General features: G+C 39.6%; 1 protein-coding gene across 1 annotated transcript in view; it reads right to left on the minus strand.

The window, feature by feature from the left end:
- PROS1 (protein S (alpha)) overlaps positions 1-16,798 on the minus strand; it is an 85,536-nt gene that overhangs the window by 29,615 nt on the left and 39,123 nt on the right. Inside the window, exons 7-10 of the mRNA XM_005879732.2 lie at positions 16,145-16,270; positions 13,883-14,004; positions 11,997-12,112; positions 628-817 (exon numbers count right to left, since the gene is read on the minus strand). Coding sequence (XP_005879794.1) covers positions 628-817; positions 11,997-12,112; positions 13,883-14,004; positions 16,145-16,270 — 554 coding nt within the window. The remainder of the gene's footprint in view (positions 1-627; positions 818-11,996; positions 12,113-13,882; positions 14,005-16,144; positions 16,271-16,798) is intronic.

The following is a 16,798-nucleotide window of genomic DNA, read 5'->3' on the forward strand; positions in this document are numbered from 1 at the left end:
TGGGTGGGGGGGGCAAGGACACATATGTAATACCCTTTGTAATACTTATTATAATATTTTTTTAAAAGAATAATAAAAATAAATAAATAAATATTCAGATAAAAAAAATAAATAAAATAAAAATGCTAGTTTCTAGGCACTCTGATTGCTACCAGCTAATGTAAACTGTACAAACTGATTATCTATATGCTAATATTTAAAGCTGAAGTAACTTTGATTTTGTTCCTAAGTGTAATTCTTTACATTTAAAAAAAATTGTTGGCTATCCAGTATACCTGTCCTTGATCAGTGGTGTCTTTACATAAACTAGTTTGCCAGCTAATAATCTCTGAACTATTCACCCAGTGACAGACACTAAAAGGGGTAAGAAGCTAAAGACAGACAAGGTCAGGCAAATAACTGGAAACAACTTCAGTTATGAGAAATCTTAAATATATTAAGTGAGGTTATCCTTCCTCAGACTGTTTGATGGATTTGCAGTACATAGAATATACTTCATATAACATCAGATTAAAACCAAATCCACTTAGGTTTGGTACTACTAAACCTAATAAAAATAAATTATTAATGATTTTATACAAACTGTGTCAAAGTGGACAGATTCTTTATGAAATCTGAACAACATACCATATGCCATAGACCATTATTAATAACTTGGCCTCCAGTTGTGATTTGGGTTGTATGTTCATTCTTAAACTGAATTTCAAGCTTTCCGTCACGAAGTGCAATCAGGAGCCAAGCTGAGTGGTCAAGAGCTTCTGTAAACAGGATAACACCTTCGGAATCATATGTCCGGAAATCAAATGTGGCTGAAAATCTAAATAACAGACAAAGAGAGAGCCTTAATAGTGAGGACATGGAAGGCTCAATGTATTATTCTTTTTTTTCTTGTACTGGCAAAAAGCAGTATGTTGAGTCAACTATTTCCGTCCCTGGAATTAATAAAAGAAAAGGGCAGAATTAGATTGTTGCTGTATTATCTCTGGCTCCATGTGTGTTTAAAATCAAGTTATTAAATTTTCTTGCTTATTATTGGAGTCTTTTTTTTTCCCCAGAGAACAGATACTTTGGTAATTTTTCATCTTTTTTTTGGCATTTGTTTTGGAGGCACTCTTTCAAATGTTGGAATTAAGGCACATGTACAAATATTAGACATATTGAATCTCTTCTGGAACCTTTTATACACTATATAATCTGATTAAGATTCTTTTATTGCTGTATCTGTAAGTGGTTAGTGAAAGATATTACAATTTCATGATTGGTTTATCCATAAAAAGCATATTCTCCCTATGATTTCATATATGTCAGGAAGGAATCACTCAGCATCTGAATGATTGCAAACACAGTTAAGCTTTCATGTGTGGTAGAAAAGGTAAAGTCAAAAGCTTTAAAATTTATCTATTAGCTTGATTTCAAAGGGTCTCCCAAACTCTAATAGCATAAATCACTATACTAGATTACATGGTAAAAAAGTTTAAAAGATATAGTCTAATATTAGCAAACCAAATACAACAATACATTGAAAGGATCATATAGCATGATCAGGTAGAATTTATTCCAGGGATATAAGGATGATCCAACATCCACAAATCAATCAATGTGATACACCACATTAACAAAATGAAGAATAAAAATCATATATTATCCCCATAGAAACAGAAAAAATATTTGATAATATTCAACATCCATTTATGGTAAAAACTCTCAACAATGTGGGTATAGAGAAAAACATAGCTCAACATAATAAAGGCCATATGACATACCAACAGCTAACAACAATACTCAACTGGGAAAATGAAAGCAGAAACAAGACAAGGATGCCCACTCTTGCCACTTTTATTAGACTAGAGAAAGAAATAAAAGGCATCCAAGTCAAAAAGGAAGAAGTAAAACTCACTATTTGGAAATGGCATATATAGAAAACCCCAAAGATTCCACCAAAAAACTGTTAGAACTAATAAAATGTTCAACAAAGCTGCAGGAAACAAAATTAATGTACAGAAATCTGTAGTGTTTCTATATGCTAATAACAAACTATCAGAAAGAGAAATTAAGAAAACAATCCCATTTACAATGTTATCAAAAAGAATAAAATACGTGTACCTAGGAATTAATTTACCTAAGGAGGTGAAATACCTATACACTGAAAAGTATAAGGCGCTGATAAAAGAAACTGAAGAAGACACAAATAAATGGAAAAACATTTTGTGCTGATTGACTGGAAGAATTATTATTGTTAAAATATCCATACTACTCAAAGCAATCTACTGATTCAGTGCAATCCCTATTAAAATTCCAATGGCTCCGCCCTCCAGCGACAGGGCCCTCTCTCCCAAGGCAGAAGGGTCTGGCCCTCCACAATCCTCCTCCTCCTGACCACTCAACTGTTCTCATCTCTCACTGGGGCTGGTTTTGTTTTCTTCCCTCTTTCTCCACCCACCTCTGTCTCTAGGTGTCTCCCTGTGTCTGTCTCTGTCTAAACCCCCTCCAGTGTGCTCTCTCTCTCTCTCAATCTCTGTTCTCTCTCTCTCTCAAGCTCTCTCTCTCTCTCTCTCTCTCTCAATTGTCTCTCTGTCTCTCTCTCTCTCTCTCTCTCTCTCTGGTTCTTCTCCTTTCTCCCCTCTCAGTTTCTCTCTCCCTTCTCTGTTTTTCTGTCCTTTGGTCATTCTCCCTCTCCCCCTGGCTCCCTCCACTTCCTCCCACTGGAACTCTCTTGTCTCTCCCATCCCTCAGAACCTCCTCTTCTCCATCTCTGTCGGTCCTCTTTCTCTCCCTCTCTACCTTCCTGGTCCACAGCCCACCCTCTCCCATTCCACAGAATCTCTCCCCTTTTAGCCCCTTTTGAAGGGTACTGTCCAGTTCCATACCTGGGTACCCCCATGGCCATCTGGGTAGGGAGAACCACCTATTCAGTCCCCATGAGCTGTCTCCTCAAATCCCAGCCACAAAAAAATTCCAATGGCATTTTCACTAAAGTAGAATAAATAATTTTAAAATTTGTATGGAACCACAGAACTTCCTCAATAGCTAAAGCAAGCTAGAGAAAGAAAAGAGCTAGAGGTGTCACACTTCCTGATTTCAAACTATACAGCAAAGCTATAGTAATCAGAATGGTATGATATTGGCATAAATATAGAAAGATCAATGGAACAGAATTGAGAGTCCAGAAATAATCCCACACATTTATGGATAACTAATTCATGAAAAATAACTCAAAAACATACAATGGAGAAAGGACAGACTTTTCAATAAGCGGTGCTGGGAAAATTGGATAGCCCCCTGCAAAACAATGAAACTAGACCACTATCTCACACCATACACAAAAATTAAATCAAAATGGATTAAAGACCTAAAGCCATAAAATACACAGAAGAAATATAGCAGGTAAGCTTCTTGACATGTGTCTTAGCAATGTTTTTGTGAATCGACTCCAAAGGAAAGGAAAACAGAAGTTCAAATAAACAAATGGGACCAGATCAAACTAAAAAACTTCTACAAAGCAAAGGAAACCATCATCAAAATGAAAATGCAACCTATTGAACTGGAGAAGATATTTGCAAACTATACATCCAAGTAGGGATTAATATGTAGAATATGCAAAGAATTCATAAAACTCAACAACCACAAAAATCAACCGACTTTAAAAAATGGGCAGAAAATCTGACTATGTATTTCCCAAAGACATACTGATAGCCAACAGGCACATAAAAATATGTTCAGCTTCACTAATTATTAGAAAAATGCAAATCAAAACCACAATGAGATATCACCTCATACCTGTTAGAATGCCTATTATCAAAAAGACAAGAAACAACAAATGTTGGAGAAGATGTGGAGAAAAGAGAACCCTCATAGACTGTTGGTAGGAATGTAAATTAGCACACCACTATGGAAAACAGTATAAAGATTCCTCAAAAATTTAAGAAGAGAGTCACCATATGATCCAGCAATTTCACTGCTGTGTATTTATTCAAAGAATACAAAACATTAATTTGAAAAGATAAATGCACCCCTATGTTCACTGAAGCATTATTTACAATAGCTAAGATATAAAAAACAAAACAACCTAAGTGTCTGATGGATGAATGGATAAAGAAAATGTGGTACACACACACAACGGACCACTACCCAGCCATAAAAAGAATTAAATCTTGCCATTTGAGACAAAACAAATGGAGTGAAGTAAGTTAGATGGAGAAAGACTAATACTGCAAAATTTCACTCATATGTGGAATCTAAAACAAACAAACAAACAACAACAAAAATGAGCAAAAACAAACTCAAACATGTAAGTAAGGACAGGTTGGTGGTACCAGAGGAGAATTGGGTGGGGAGTGAGTGAGAAGTCTGCAGGGGTCAATTTTATGGTGAAAGACAATAACTAGATTTTTTGTGGTGATCACTTTGTAATATATACAAATATCAAATTACTAGAGGCCCGATGCACGAAATTTGTGTAAGAGTAGGCTTTCCTTCCCCTGGCTGCCGGCACCAGCTTCCCTCTGGCACCTAGGACCCAGGCTTCCCTCGCAGCCTTGGCTTCGTCCAGAAGGTCGTCTGGAAGGATGTCCAGTCTAATTAGCATAATATGCTTTTATTATTATAGACTAGAGGCCTGTTGCACGAAAAGATTCGTGCAATAGGCCTTCCCTTCCCCTGGCTTCCGGCACCAGTTTTCCTCGGGCACTGGATACCCAGGCCTTCGCTCCGGCCGGAGCCGCCTTCAGTCTTCGCTGCCCCGGCCGGAGCCGCCTTCAAGCCTTCGCTGCCCCAGCCGGAGCCGCCTTCAATCTTCACTCCGCCACTTCGTGCCTATGTATGCAAATTAACCGCCATCTTTGTTGGTGGTTAATTTGCATATCTCGCTGGATAGCCGATGGGAGGCGTAGCGAAGGTACGGTCAATTACCATGTTTGTCTATTATTAGATAGGATGTTTCTAGCTCTCTCCCTTCCTCTCTGAAATCAATAAAAATACATTAAAAAAAAAGATGCTGTGTATTCCCAGCAATGTGTTACGTAGGTAAGGAGAAAGACAGTCCTTTTTCTTAAATTATAGTTTAACAAGTGGAGGGGGAAGAGATGGAGATAGATAGATAGATAGGTAGATAGGAATCCCACAATAGCAGTACCGGGTGCTTACTATTGTGGTGGTGGTAGGACAAGACATTAAGGGACCCTGGTGGGGCAGTGTGTTGGTGGAGACTTACAAGAAAAAAATGATGTTTATGCTGAGCAGTAGTTGCCGGGGAAGGGCCCTTGGAACTGGCTGTGACACAGGATCAGGAAAGAGCGAGCAGTAGTGGGACTGGAGACGGGATTTTGCCGGGGGAGCCAGATCTTGGAGGGTTTGCAGACATGCCTAGGAGTTTCAACTTTGTCAGTAGGACTGTAGGAAGCCTTTGAGGGATCTTAGACTTGGCAAAGGTGTCGAAGGTGGATTGGTGGAAGGCGGCTGCAGGGCAGGAGGCTCTGTTGCTCTCGAGGAGTGAGGCGGTGGGGTCCAAAGTAAGGCGCTGGCAGTGGGTATGGAGGAGGGCAGACATAAGAAATATCCAGGATCTAAGTTAACCCACCTTGAATGATCAGTTTGTTATGAAGTGGGTGAGGGTGGGGAAGGAATAAAGAAGAATCGAGTCCTTGGTTTCTAGCTTGGAGAAGAATGGGTGGGCGGGAGGAACCAGGAAATCCAGACAAGGAACAGATTTTGGAGATGCAGGTGGGTTCCTTTACAAGGAACAGGATGCAGGTGGGTTCCTTTAAACCTTTCAAAGGTGAGCCAACTTGGAGATTCCCCTCCCCTGGCCTTTCTGCCTTTCTTTCTCCATCTTTTTTATTATTATTACTAGAGGCCCAGTGCACAAAAATTTGTGCACTCGGGGGAGTGGGGAGGGGGGTCCCCCAGCCCGGCCTGTGCCCTCTCGCAGTCTGGGACCCCTCGGGAGATAACGACCTGCTGGCTTAGGCCTGCTCCCGGGTGGCAGAGGGCAGGCCCAATCCCTAAGTGCAGCCCCTGGTCAGGCTCAGAGCAGGGCCGATTGGGGAGTTGGGGCGCCGCCCCGTCATGCACAGAGCAGGGCGGATCAGGAGGTTGGGGCGCTGCACCCTGTCACACTCAGGGCAGGGCCAATGGGGAGGTTATGGCTCTACCCTGTCACACACAGAGCAAGGCCCGTGGAGGGGGGTTGGGGCGCCACCCTCTATCACCCACAGAGCAGGGCCGATCAGGGGGTTGGGGCGCCACCACTGTCACACTCGGGGCAGGGCCGATGGAGAGGTTATGGCTCTACCCTGTCACACACAGAGCAAGGCCCGTGGAGGGGGGTTGGGGCGCCACCCTCTATCACCCACAGAGCAGGGCCGATCAGGGGGTTGGGGCGCCACCACTGTCACACTCGGGGCAGGGCCGATGGAGAGGTTATGGCTCTACCATGTCACACACAGAGCAGGGCCGATCAAGGGGTTGGGGAGCTCCCCCCTGTCAAACACAGAGCCGCAGGGCAATCAGGAGATTGGGGAGCTCCCCCCTATCAGGCACAGAGGAGGGCGGAGCGGGGGGTTGGGGTGCCTTCCCCTGTCACGAACAGAGCAGGGCGGATAGGGAGGTTGTGGCCCCACCCCCTGTCACACACAGAGCCGCAGGGCGATCAGGGGGTTTGGGCGCTCCCCCCTGTCACTCTGATCCCGGTGCCAGGAGCCTCGCTGCTCCGCTGATCCCGGTGCTGGGAGGCATATTACCCTTTTACTATATAGGATAGAGGCCTGGGGGCCGGCTGGTTTGCCCTGAAGGGTGTCCTGGATCAGGGTGGGGGTCCCCACTGGGGTGCCTGGCCAGCCTGGATGAGGGGATGATGGCTGTTTGCAGCTGGTCACACACCCTTCAGGGTGGGGGTCCCCACTGGGGTGCCTGGCCAGCCTGGATGAGGGGATGATGGCTGTTTGCAGCTGGTCACACACCCTTCAGGGTGGGGGTCCCCACTGGGGTGCCTGGCCAGCCTGGATGAGGGGATGATGGCTGTTTGCAGCTGGTCACACACCCTTCAGGGTGGGGGTCCCCACTGGGGTGCCTGGCCAGCCTGGATGAGGGGATGATGGCTGTTTGCAGCTGCTCACACACCCTTCAGGGTGGGGGTCCCCACTGGGGTGCCTGGCCAGCCTGGATGAGGGGATGATGGCTGTTTGCAGCTGCTCACACACCCTTCAGGGTGGGGGTCCCCACTGGGGTGCCTGGCCAGCCTGGATGAGGGGATGATGGCTGTTTGCAGCTGCTCACACACCCTTCAGGGTGGGGGTCCCCACTGGGGTGCCTGGCCAGCCTGGATGAGGGGATGATGGCTGTTTGCAGCTGCTCACACACCCTTCAGGGTGGGGGTCCCCACTGGGGTGCCTGGCCAGCCTGGATGAGGGGATGATGGCTGTTTGCAGCTGCTCACACACCCTTCAGGGTGGGGGTCCCCACTGGGGTGCCTGGCCAGTCTGGGTGAGGGGCTGAGGGCTGCTTTCAGGCTGGCGGTTGTTGACTGAAGCTCCCAACCGCTCCTTTTTTTTCTCTTTTTTTATTTTATTCTGGGCCAGCTTTAGCTCTGGCTCTAGCTCTGAGGCTTCGTATCTGGTTTGTTTGCCGTTCTATAATCGAAACAATGTATAACTTCAGCTCTGAGATCCCGGCAGGCTGAAAGCTGGTTTCTGGGGTTTTGTTTAGCTTCTTATTTGCAACATAGTACATAGTTGCTTAGAGTTGCAACTCAGAGGCCGGCAAGTCAGGCGGGGAACGTTGGAGTCTGCAGTCACTGGAGCAGGCAAGCCTCATGTTCGCTTCCAGCTGCCTGGCTGCTGGCCGCCATCTTGGCTGACAGTTAATTTGCATAAGGATATGCTGATTAGCCAATGGGAAGGGTAGCGGTCGTACGCCAATTACCATGTTTCTCTTTTATTAGTGTAGATGTTGTACGTCTGAGACATATTATGTCATATATCAATTTTACCTTCAAAGAAACAGATAAAGTCTAGCCATGTGTTCTGGGGTATCAGAGCTCTGGCAATGCCTATTAAAGACTCTGGACATATATGTAGGTACCACAAGGGAGGAAAAATCTTAAGTATGCTATATTTTTAAATAACACGTATTGATTCAGTGCCCATAGGACATTTTCTAATGAGAATCAGCAATAAAGTTTCCAAGGGACCAGCAAATCAAAATGACTGAAAAAAGACAAAAGGGAATAGAAAATTACTTGTATAATGACTAGTTAAAATAAAGATAATTTAACTTAAAAAGTTAGGATTTCAAATAATTGCTAAATAAAGTAAGGAATACACACCTTATCCCCACATATAGCAGTAATAACAACACAGGCACCATTTGCAATGGGGCACAGATCTACCTCAAATGGAACAAAGGAAAGGTGATAGGAAATATTCTAAAGACGTAAATGTGAAGTAAAGTGTGTTGAATGAATAGCAATGTAGTAGAAATTCACTGAACCCAAATTATTTTATAAGAAAAAGAATTTTGTTTAGAATAAGTGCTTCCATTCTTTTTCACACTCATCACATCTTGCTGACGCAAAGCATGTGTTATCTTGCCAAAACCTTAATCTGTGTATGCTCAGAATTTTCCATAACTTGATCCTATTATGGAGATAATTTCCTTCTCTTTGTAAAATCATGCTAAACCAGTAATTCTGAGTCCTGTCCTGTATGTTTTCTTTCTGAAATACATCAATATGCTGATTCATCACATTGGGGAACAATTCATTCTTTGTCAGAAGTATTATAGAGTAAAAAAATAGTGAATCTGTACTTTTGGGTAGAGTATCTGATTACAGGAAACAACAGAAGGGATTTGCAAAAAAAATAAAGTAATAAAGCGCTAGCTTGTTCTTCGTGTTGGTTACATAGGTGAGGTTCATAAAAAATTCATCAAGCTGCACATTTCAGACATGTCCATTTCTGTATATATTATATCTCAATAAAAAGCTAAACTAAGTAACTAATTAAATAAATAATACCAGGAAAAATAATTATTTGGCCAATTTGATCCACTGTTAGAGCCCAAGCTATTATGAATTGTCTCTGAGAAAGCAATACCCCTGAACATGCCTGAAAGTATGCAAACATTACTTTTTTCTCTGTCATTCTCATTATTTGCATAGCAAGGAATACTGTCTCCAGTCTATCTCATCACACAATACTATTTGCTCTGAGATATTAAAGGGGAAAACCAGGTCATAATGGAAAATGAGTGTTGAAGGAGCACAATTACATCAGGGAATCTTAGAATAAATTTCAATGATTCTTAATGCAAAGATTTCTATAAATTTATAGTTAATGAATAATCACTCATATATAATGAATTAAATTCTAGGTCACCATGCTTATTTAATTAAAATATTTTAAAATTTGGACTCTATAGCCAGTCTAAACATGTTTTCTTTACATTATTCCAACAAACCTCCAATTTCATTTTTTCAAAGAGTGTATGACTCTAAGACCCAGCACCAGCACCAGCCTGCCTTGCTTCACAGCTGGGCCTCACCTGGGCACTTCCAAACCTGATACAAATAGGAGGAATCTGAAGATCTCTGCTGACGATGCACCTTCCTGGAGACCCAAGAGACAATACACCCAGTGGACAGCTTAAGACCATATCAGATTACAACTCTACACATCCACAAGCAACACACTCAAGGGGCAGACGCAATTTGCACCAAAGCCCCATAGAAGCAAGTCCTGCTCCATAGAGGTGTTTCCTACAGCAGCTCTTCTGCTGTAGTTGCAGCTGGTTCTCATAGCCAATTGGCCTGGGGGTCAATTTCTCCCAGTGATGCCATTAGCAATCAAGTCTCAACTACAACAAGACTGTGCACACAGCACACAAAGGGGTGCAACTAGAGGGCTTACCTCAGGTGACTGGGAAGGCTGAGCCACTGGGCCCTATAGGACATCTATTACACAAAGCCACTCTACCAACTCCAGGAGAAATAGCAGTTCTACAAATACATACAAACACAGGGAAATAGCCAAAATGCAGAGACAAAGAAACATGTCACAAATGGAAGAAAGCAAACTACTAGATACAGAGTTCAAAACCATGGTTATAAGGTTACTCAAGGATTTTCATGAGACCTTCAGGGGACTTAGTGAGACTTTCAAGGATCTTAGTGAGAAGCCAAAAACATGGAAAAGGACCATTCAGAAATTAAGCATATACTAACTGAAATAAAGAATAATTGACAGGGATTCAATAGTAGAGTAGAGGATTCTGAGAATCAAATCAACGATTTGAAATATGAGAGAGCAAAAACACCCAATCAGAAGAGCAAAAAGAAAAAAGAATCCAAAAATATGAAGATAGTGTAAGGAGCCTCTGGGACAGCTTCAAGCGTACCAACATTCAAATTATGGGGGTGCCAGAATGAGAAGAGAGCAAGATATTAAAAACCTATTTGAAAAAATGACAAAACTTCCCCTACTTGGTAAAAGAAATAGACTTACAAGTCCAGTAAGCACAGAGAACCCCAAATAAGAGGAACCCAAAGAGGCCCACATCAAGACACATCATAATTAAAATATCGAGGCCTATAGACAGAGAGGCTTAAAAGTAGCAAGAAAAAAAACAGTTAGTTACCTGCAAGGGAGTGCCCATAGAACTGTCAGCTGATTTCTCAACAGAAACTTTGCAGGCCAGAAGGGAGTGGCAAGAAATATTCAAAGTGATGAATAGCAGGGACCTACAAGCAAGATCACTCTACCCATCAAAGCTATCATTTAGAATTGAAGTTGAGATAAAGAGCCTCACAGACAAGAAAAAGCTAAAGGAGTTCATCACCACCAAAACAGTAATACATGAAAGGTTGAAGGGTATTCTTTAAGAAGAAGAAGAGAAGAAAAAAATGAAAAATCCACACAGACACCAGGAGGGTGAGGGCATGAGTGCGGGGGTTGGAGGGCAATGAGGGAGTAAGGACACATATGTAATACCTTAATCAATAAAGAAAAAAAAATCCTATATAATAAAAGCATAATATGCTAATTAGACCGGATGTCCTTCCGGATGACCTTCCAGACAAAGCTGGGGCTGCAAGGGAAGCCCAGGTCCTGGGTGCCTGCCGGCGGCCAGAGGGAAGCCTGGGTTCTAGGTGCCTGCTGGCGACCGGAGGAAAGCTTGGGTCCCAGGTGCCAGAAGGAAGCCCAGGTCCTGGCAGCTGGGGGAAGGAAGGCCTACTCTTGCACGAATTTCATGCATCAGGCCTCTAGTATAACAATAAAATGACAATAAAAACATACATATTGGCAATTGAATCTAAATATCAAAATAAACGAACAAGGAATCTAATGAACAAAATAAACTGGTGAATAAAATAAAATCAGAGTCATGGGAATGGAACAGACTGAAGATTCTCAGAGGGAAAGGGGTGGGGGATTGGGAAGATATTAAGCAAAGATCTTATCTGCATATATGCATTACCTATAGTCACTGGCAATAGGGTGGCAAAGGCCTGGGGTGGGGCAGGAACTGGGTGGAAGGGGACAATGGGGGGGAAAAACAGGGACATCTGTAATACTCTCAACAATAAAGATTTTTTTTTAAATTATTCTGTAGAAATATTTATATTGGGAAGAATGCTTATAGTGAACTGGTATTTGGAAAAAAGCAGATTACAAAACTACATGTACAGGATGACTTCAATGTTTGTCAAAGAATAAATACATATGTATAGGTATGTATAAATAAATAAATAAATAAATAAATAAGGAAGACTGAAGGATCACTAGGAAGGCCAGCCTAGAATGATCCAAATTGGTTCTAGCATGAAAATTACATGTGTGAAGGAGCAAATTAACTTTATGGTTCCCCAAGTTATCTGAATGATAATATACCTAAATCATCTGATTTATAATGCAATTTCATACATTTCAAACTTTTGTAGTCCCCTCCTTCTTCTGTTCTAACCTGCCTACTGCTAGAAATTATCATTGACAGTGGTACCTTACCTGATAAAATCCGGTAAGCGAAATTTTAGATATAAAACAACCCCTGCGAACTGCTCTGCCAAGTAAAGGAGTTCATAATTTTTCTCAAGGTTCAAGGAAAGGCACACTGGAACAGCCTGGAGAAAAGAAAACAAACAAAACCTATAGTTAACTGCTTGTTTTTTGTCAGATTATGCATCCTTTCTCTGATTCCTAGTGTTCTTGTCAAATGTATCCTCCATGATACACTAAAATGAATTAAAGACACCCTGGTAATAATAAAGCAATAACCTTTACTTCCTTGTCTAGTCTAGCAGTGGAACCCCCAAAAATACGTGTTTTTTAAAATTTTTTTCAATGTGCATGGCTTTCTATTTTTGTCTTTAATATTTCCTTTATAAATCACAGTCCAAAAACACAAACTTTTTCCTCTAGTAACAAGTGATCCCTTATTTAACTGATACAGGTATCAGACCTTCCATGAATTATGTCTGAAAATAATTTTTATTTGGAGTCAGAAGTAGGTGGGAAAATTAATGTACCAATAAATAGGACCTCATTTATTCACTCATTCATTATTAAGCAAAAAATTTCTGTGCAAAAACTGTGCTATCTAGGTAGCAAAGGGAATACTGAAAAACCTGGATGGAATAAATAGAAATGAGATATCATCATAGTCTCCAAGGAAGCTACAAAACAGTGATTTAGAATCATTAAATCTGAAATTAAGTACTTTTTTTTCCTAAAAATAAAAATAAACATTAAAATGGAAAGTCTTAATAAATGGGTATTTTGGAAGGAATTATGTACATAGCACTGTATTAAATGTAGGTCCAGAAATAACATTTAATTTCCTCTTAGAACTTTAATAAATCTATTCTGAGGCGGATGGTGATGTTTAACTACAACAAATACTTAAATCATAAGAGACTAAGTTACAAAATAGACATTCACACAGCATGGCATTTCAATTAAGTATTGTACTATTAAAGTCAGTACATAGGCAACTATCTTACCTTATCTTCCTTTATCAAGTAGGTAGAATAATATTGAATGTTACATTTTTGGGGTACTTAAGCTTTGTCTTGATGATAAAGAGGTATGTGTGTACATATGATTAAATCATTATTAAAGATTTTTGTCTCTTTACTGTTTGCCTCAGAATCATATAAATTTCACCTTTACTTGAAAAAAAGTAAAGGAGATACAATAATTGGACTAAGGATCATTAACACATGATCCTTATTTTTTAAAAAATAGCTTCAGAGATTGATCTATTCATTTCAATAAAGGAAAAACTAGAATCTACCCCCAACATTCAATTTCTGAGTCAATTATGTGTTAAATCTGAGTAACTAAAAGCAAATTTAAGAGATACAGATTAACAAAATCAAACTCTCTGAATTTTGATATATGTAAGTCCCACTAAATCTTCTAGTCTGACAATGTTTCCACCCAAGATTTTATGACAACTCTTGAAAGTACTAGCATGCCTAAGGCTTGATCAAAGTTGTCAGAATGGTGAATAAAGAAAAGTGGACACTGAGAAATGTTCTCATTAAAGTTTCTATGGAAGATTCTTTTTCTCACAAAGACCAGTATAAACCTCAGCTTTCCTTAAGTTTCTTAAATAAGCATATATTTTGTATTTTGTAAATGTACATGCTGTACTCTCTGAACTGTGACCCTGCAGCTTTTATTTTGCCCAGCCACTAATTATTCCCAATTGTTTACAACTTTACACATCCATAATTAGTAAATAGATTGTGACTCAGAGCCTAGATGGAACTACAGAAATTATTATAGAACATCTGTATTTTCCTGACTTAACTCAGCTCTGTGGAAATAAGTACCTGGATCTCTTATTTTAGAAAAGAGATGGTAAGTTTAGCATTGCAAAATGTTACCTCACAACTCTTCTGATCTTGGGCAAGTTTGAATCCTTTCTTCCCATCACAGTAACAAGAATAACCTCCAGGGTAATTGACACAAAGTTGAGCACAGATGTTCTCAGAGCATTCATCCACATCTAGAGAAAAAGAGAACATAAATCTTAATATCTTCTAAATGCTCAACCCAACAGAAGAAGTATTCTGATTTTAGTTTGTGATATCAATGACAATAATGAAAGAAATTTCTGACATCAAATTACATTTAAACACTTGGCATGAAAATTTAAATGAGTCACAAGTTTAATTTCTTTTTATTTACACACTGGAAACAACAAATTTAATATTTAAATTTTATTAATTAATACTTAACAAAAATATATCAAGTATTCTAATTTCCTGGTTTTGAATTTGAAGGCAAAAAGACCAAGAGTCTCAAGTTAGTTGTCATTTCTGATTATATAATTCCATTGAGACTACCTTCCTATTCTTTGCTTTGAAGAAAAAGAGGGAAAAGTAGAGGGGAGGAGAGGGAAGGGGAGGATGGGAAGATAGGGATGAAAAGATCCCTTTTAATTGAAGGTCAATGTAATTGAGAACTAAATGATAATATCAAAAACATTTGACTCTTCATGATGCAATGATTAATAGAGGCAATAAATTAAAGGGCATACCTGTATTTCTTCTTATTTTTATTAAAAACTCACTGTGCTATATTACCTCCCATATTGTGAAATCTTGTATATTGATCCCTGTCCCCACTTCATATTTTGAGAAAGGCATTCTTGAAAAGTTGTAACAATATGCTTTAGCTAAAGCCCACTACTAAGATCCAGAGCTACTAAGATCCTGACCTTTTCGATGAATGAACCAATGATATCTTTGAAAATTCCCAAATTCATAAATGCTATTATAGCACACAACGGTTTAAAATAAAACCCCAATATTAGTGATCCCTCAATACCATTAAAATGTTATATGATTAAAGTAATAAAATATTATATGTCATATAAATCTGTTATTTTGTTTTTTAATTGCTGTTCATGGAATAAAACTACAATATAGATAATGAAGTGAACTAATTACCATCTACAAATGGTTATGGTTTACTACAGTAATTTCTATCTGGAGTGGTGAGAGAGTAGAAATGACGTATGTGTGTCGGAACGAGCAGGTATTTTTGGTGCATGCACGAAGAGATAAGGCCTCAAAATCTCAAGAGAAGTATATGTAGCTGAAAAAACCCTATTCTAAAATTATTATTGATTAGGGATATTTGTAGAGAGAGAAAGTAGATTAGAGGTTCAGGGATTGGGGGAGGGTTACAGAGTTCTCTTTGGGGTGGTGAAGTTGTTTTAGAACAGATAATGGCAATGACTGCATATCTATGTAAAATGTAATTAATGCCACTGAGTTGTACACTTAAAAAAGGTTAAATGACCACATTGTATCTCAAATATACTTTGTCAAAAACTGCTATTCATTTCATTAGTTTTAGTCATGGTATTAAATTCATTTTGAAACTTTAAAAAATGTAAAGGAGGATGTGAGATAATTTGTATATATCCATGATAGAAAATAAAGAAATAATAATCCACTATGATGTCCAAGCTACCTGAGGCAAACATGGCAGCACTGCTGTGGCCAAATGAAGCAGCAACAAGTCCAAGGGCTCTTCTTAATCCACAGGCACTGACACTACTAATCAGTACTCTCTCATTTCTAGAACTTAGCTATCATTTGGTTATAATTAATTTTTTTCTTTCATATGCATTTACTTATAATAGAACTTTGTCATTTCTTATTTTATAATAAATAAAACTTACACACAAAAAAATCATTGATAAGCTTGGTATAGAACTGAAGGTTTCTAACCATCCTTGTTGTAAGTAACTCCCACGTGATTTTTAAACTTGTCTTTTTTTTCTTTTTGTATGTGTGTGTTATTCCTTCCAGCTTGAAACTCTTTTTATCTTTGAATATTATTTAAGTGATGTGAGAATATGTTTATTTTGCTTTTATCATACATTGGGAGGTCTCTAATCCATATTTAGCTAAGAGGGCCCACTGGAGTACTAACACTAAACCTAAAGACCATGTGTCTTGCATATTTTTACTTTGGAAGGAAGCCAATGATTATTCAATTGAACAAACTAAGATGGATTTGACCATCTTAGAAAATCTGATTGTTGATGTCAAACAGAACCAATGCTTCTAATACCAAATCAGGGTTCAAACCCACCCTCTCCACCATCAACAATGACAGGACCACAACTCTACCTTCACAAGACTTTGATGTGGGATTGTATCTGTAACCTTCAGCACATTCGCATTCAAAGTCTCCTGGGGTGTTCTTGCACACAGCTGTGCCACAAATGCCTGGCTTCACAGAGCATTCATCCACATCTATAAATGAAACCAATATATTAAAAGACATTTTTCCCATACCAAGCTAGCAAAAAACCCTTGATCTGTGTTTCCTGAATCTGGTTTAATATATGAAATAAGATAACAGAGTGGCCTGAGAATAACAAAATATTAAATCTATCATCATGTTTTAGTTCACTAAATATTATATCTTTATGCAAGCACAGAGAATTTGATTTATGTTTGCAATGTGTAGTTATGTAAATGAAAGACAGGGCTTTAGTTATTGTCTTATCTACCAGGCTACAGTATGAAAATAAATGGGATAAAGGACTTACCATAAACATTTCTTTTAAAATATATATATATATATAATTGATTTTTAGAGAGAGAGGGAGAAGGAGATGAAGAGAGAAACATCAATGTGAGAACGAAACATCGGCTGCTTCCTGCATGCCCCCTACTGGGGATTGAGCCTGCAACCCAGGCATGTGCCCTGACCAGGAATCAAACAAGCAACCTTTCATTGAATGGGATGGAACCCAACCAACTGAGCCACACCAGCCA

This window comes from Myotis brandtii, unplaced genomic scaffold, assembly GCF_000412655.1.
Source record: "Myotis brandtii unplaced genomic scaffold, ASM41265v1 scaffold609, whole genome shotgun sequence".
NCBI classification, from domain to species: Eukaryota; Metazoa; Chordata; class Mammalia; order Chiroptera; family Vespertilionidae; genus Myotis; species Myotis brandtii.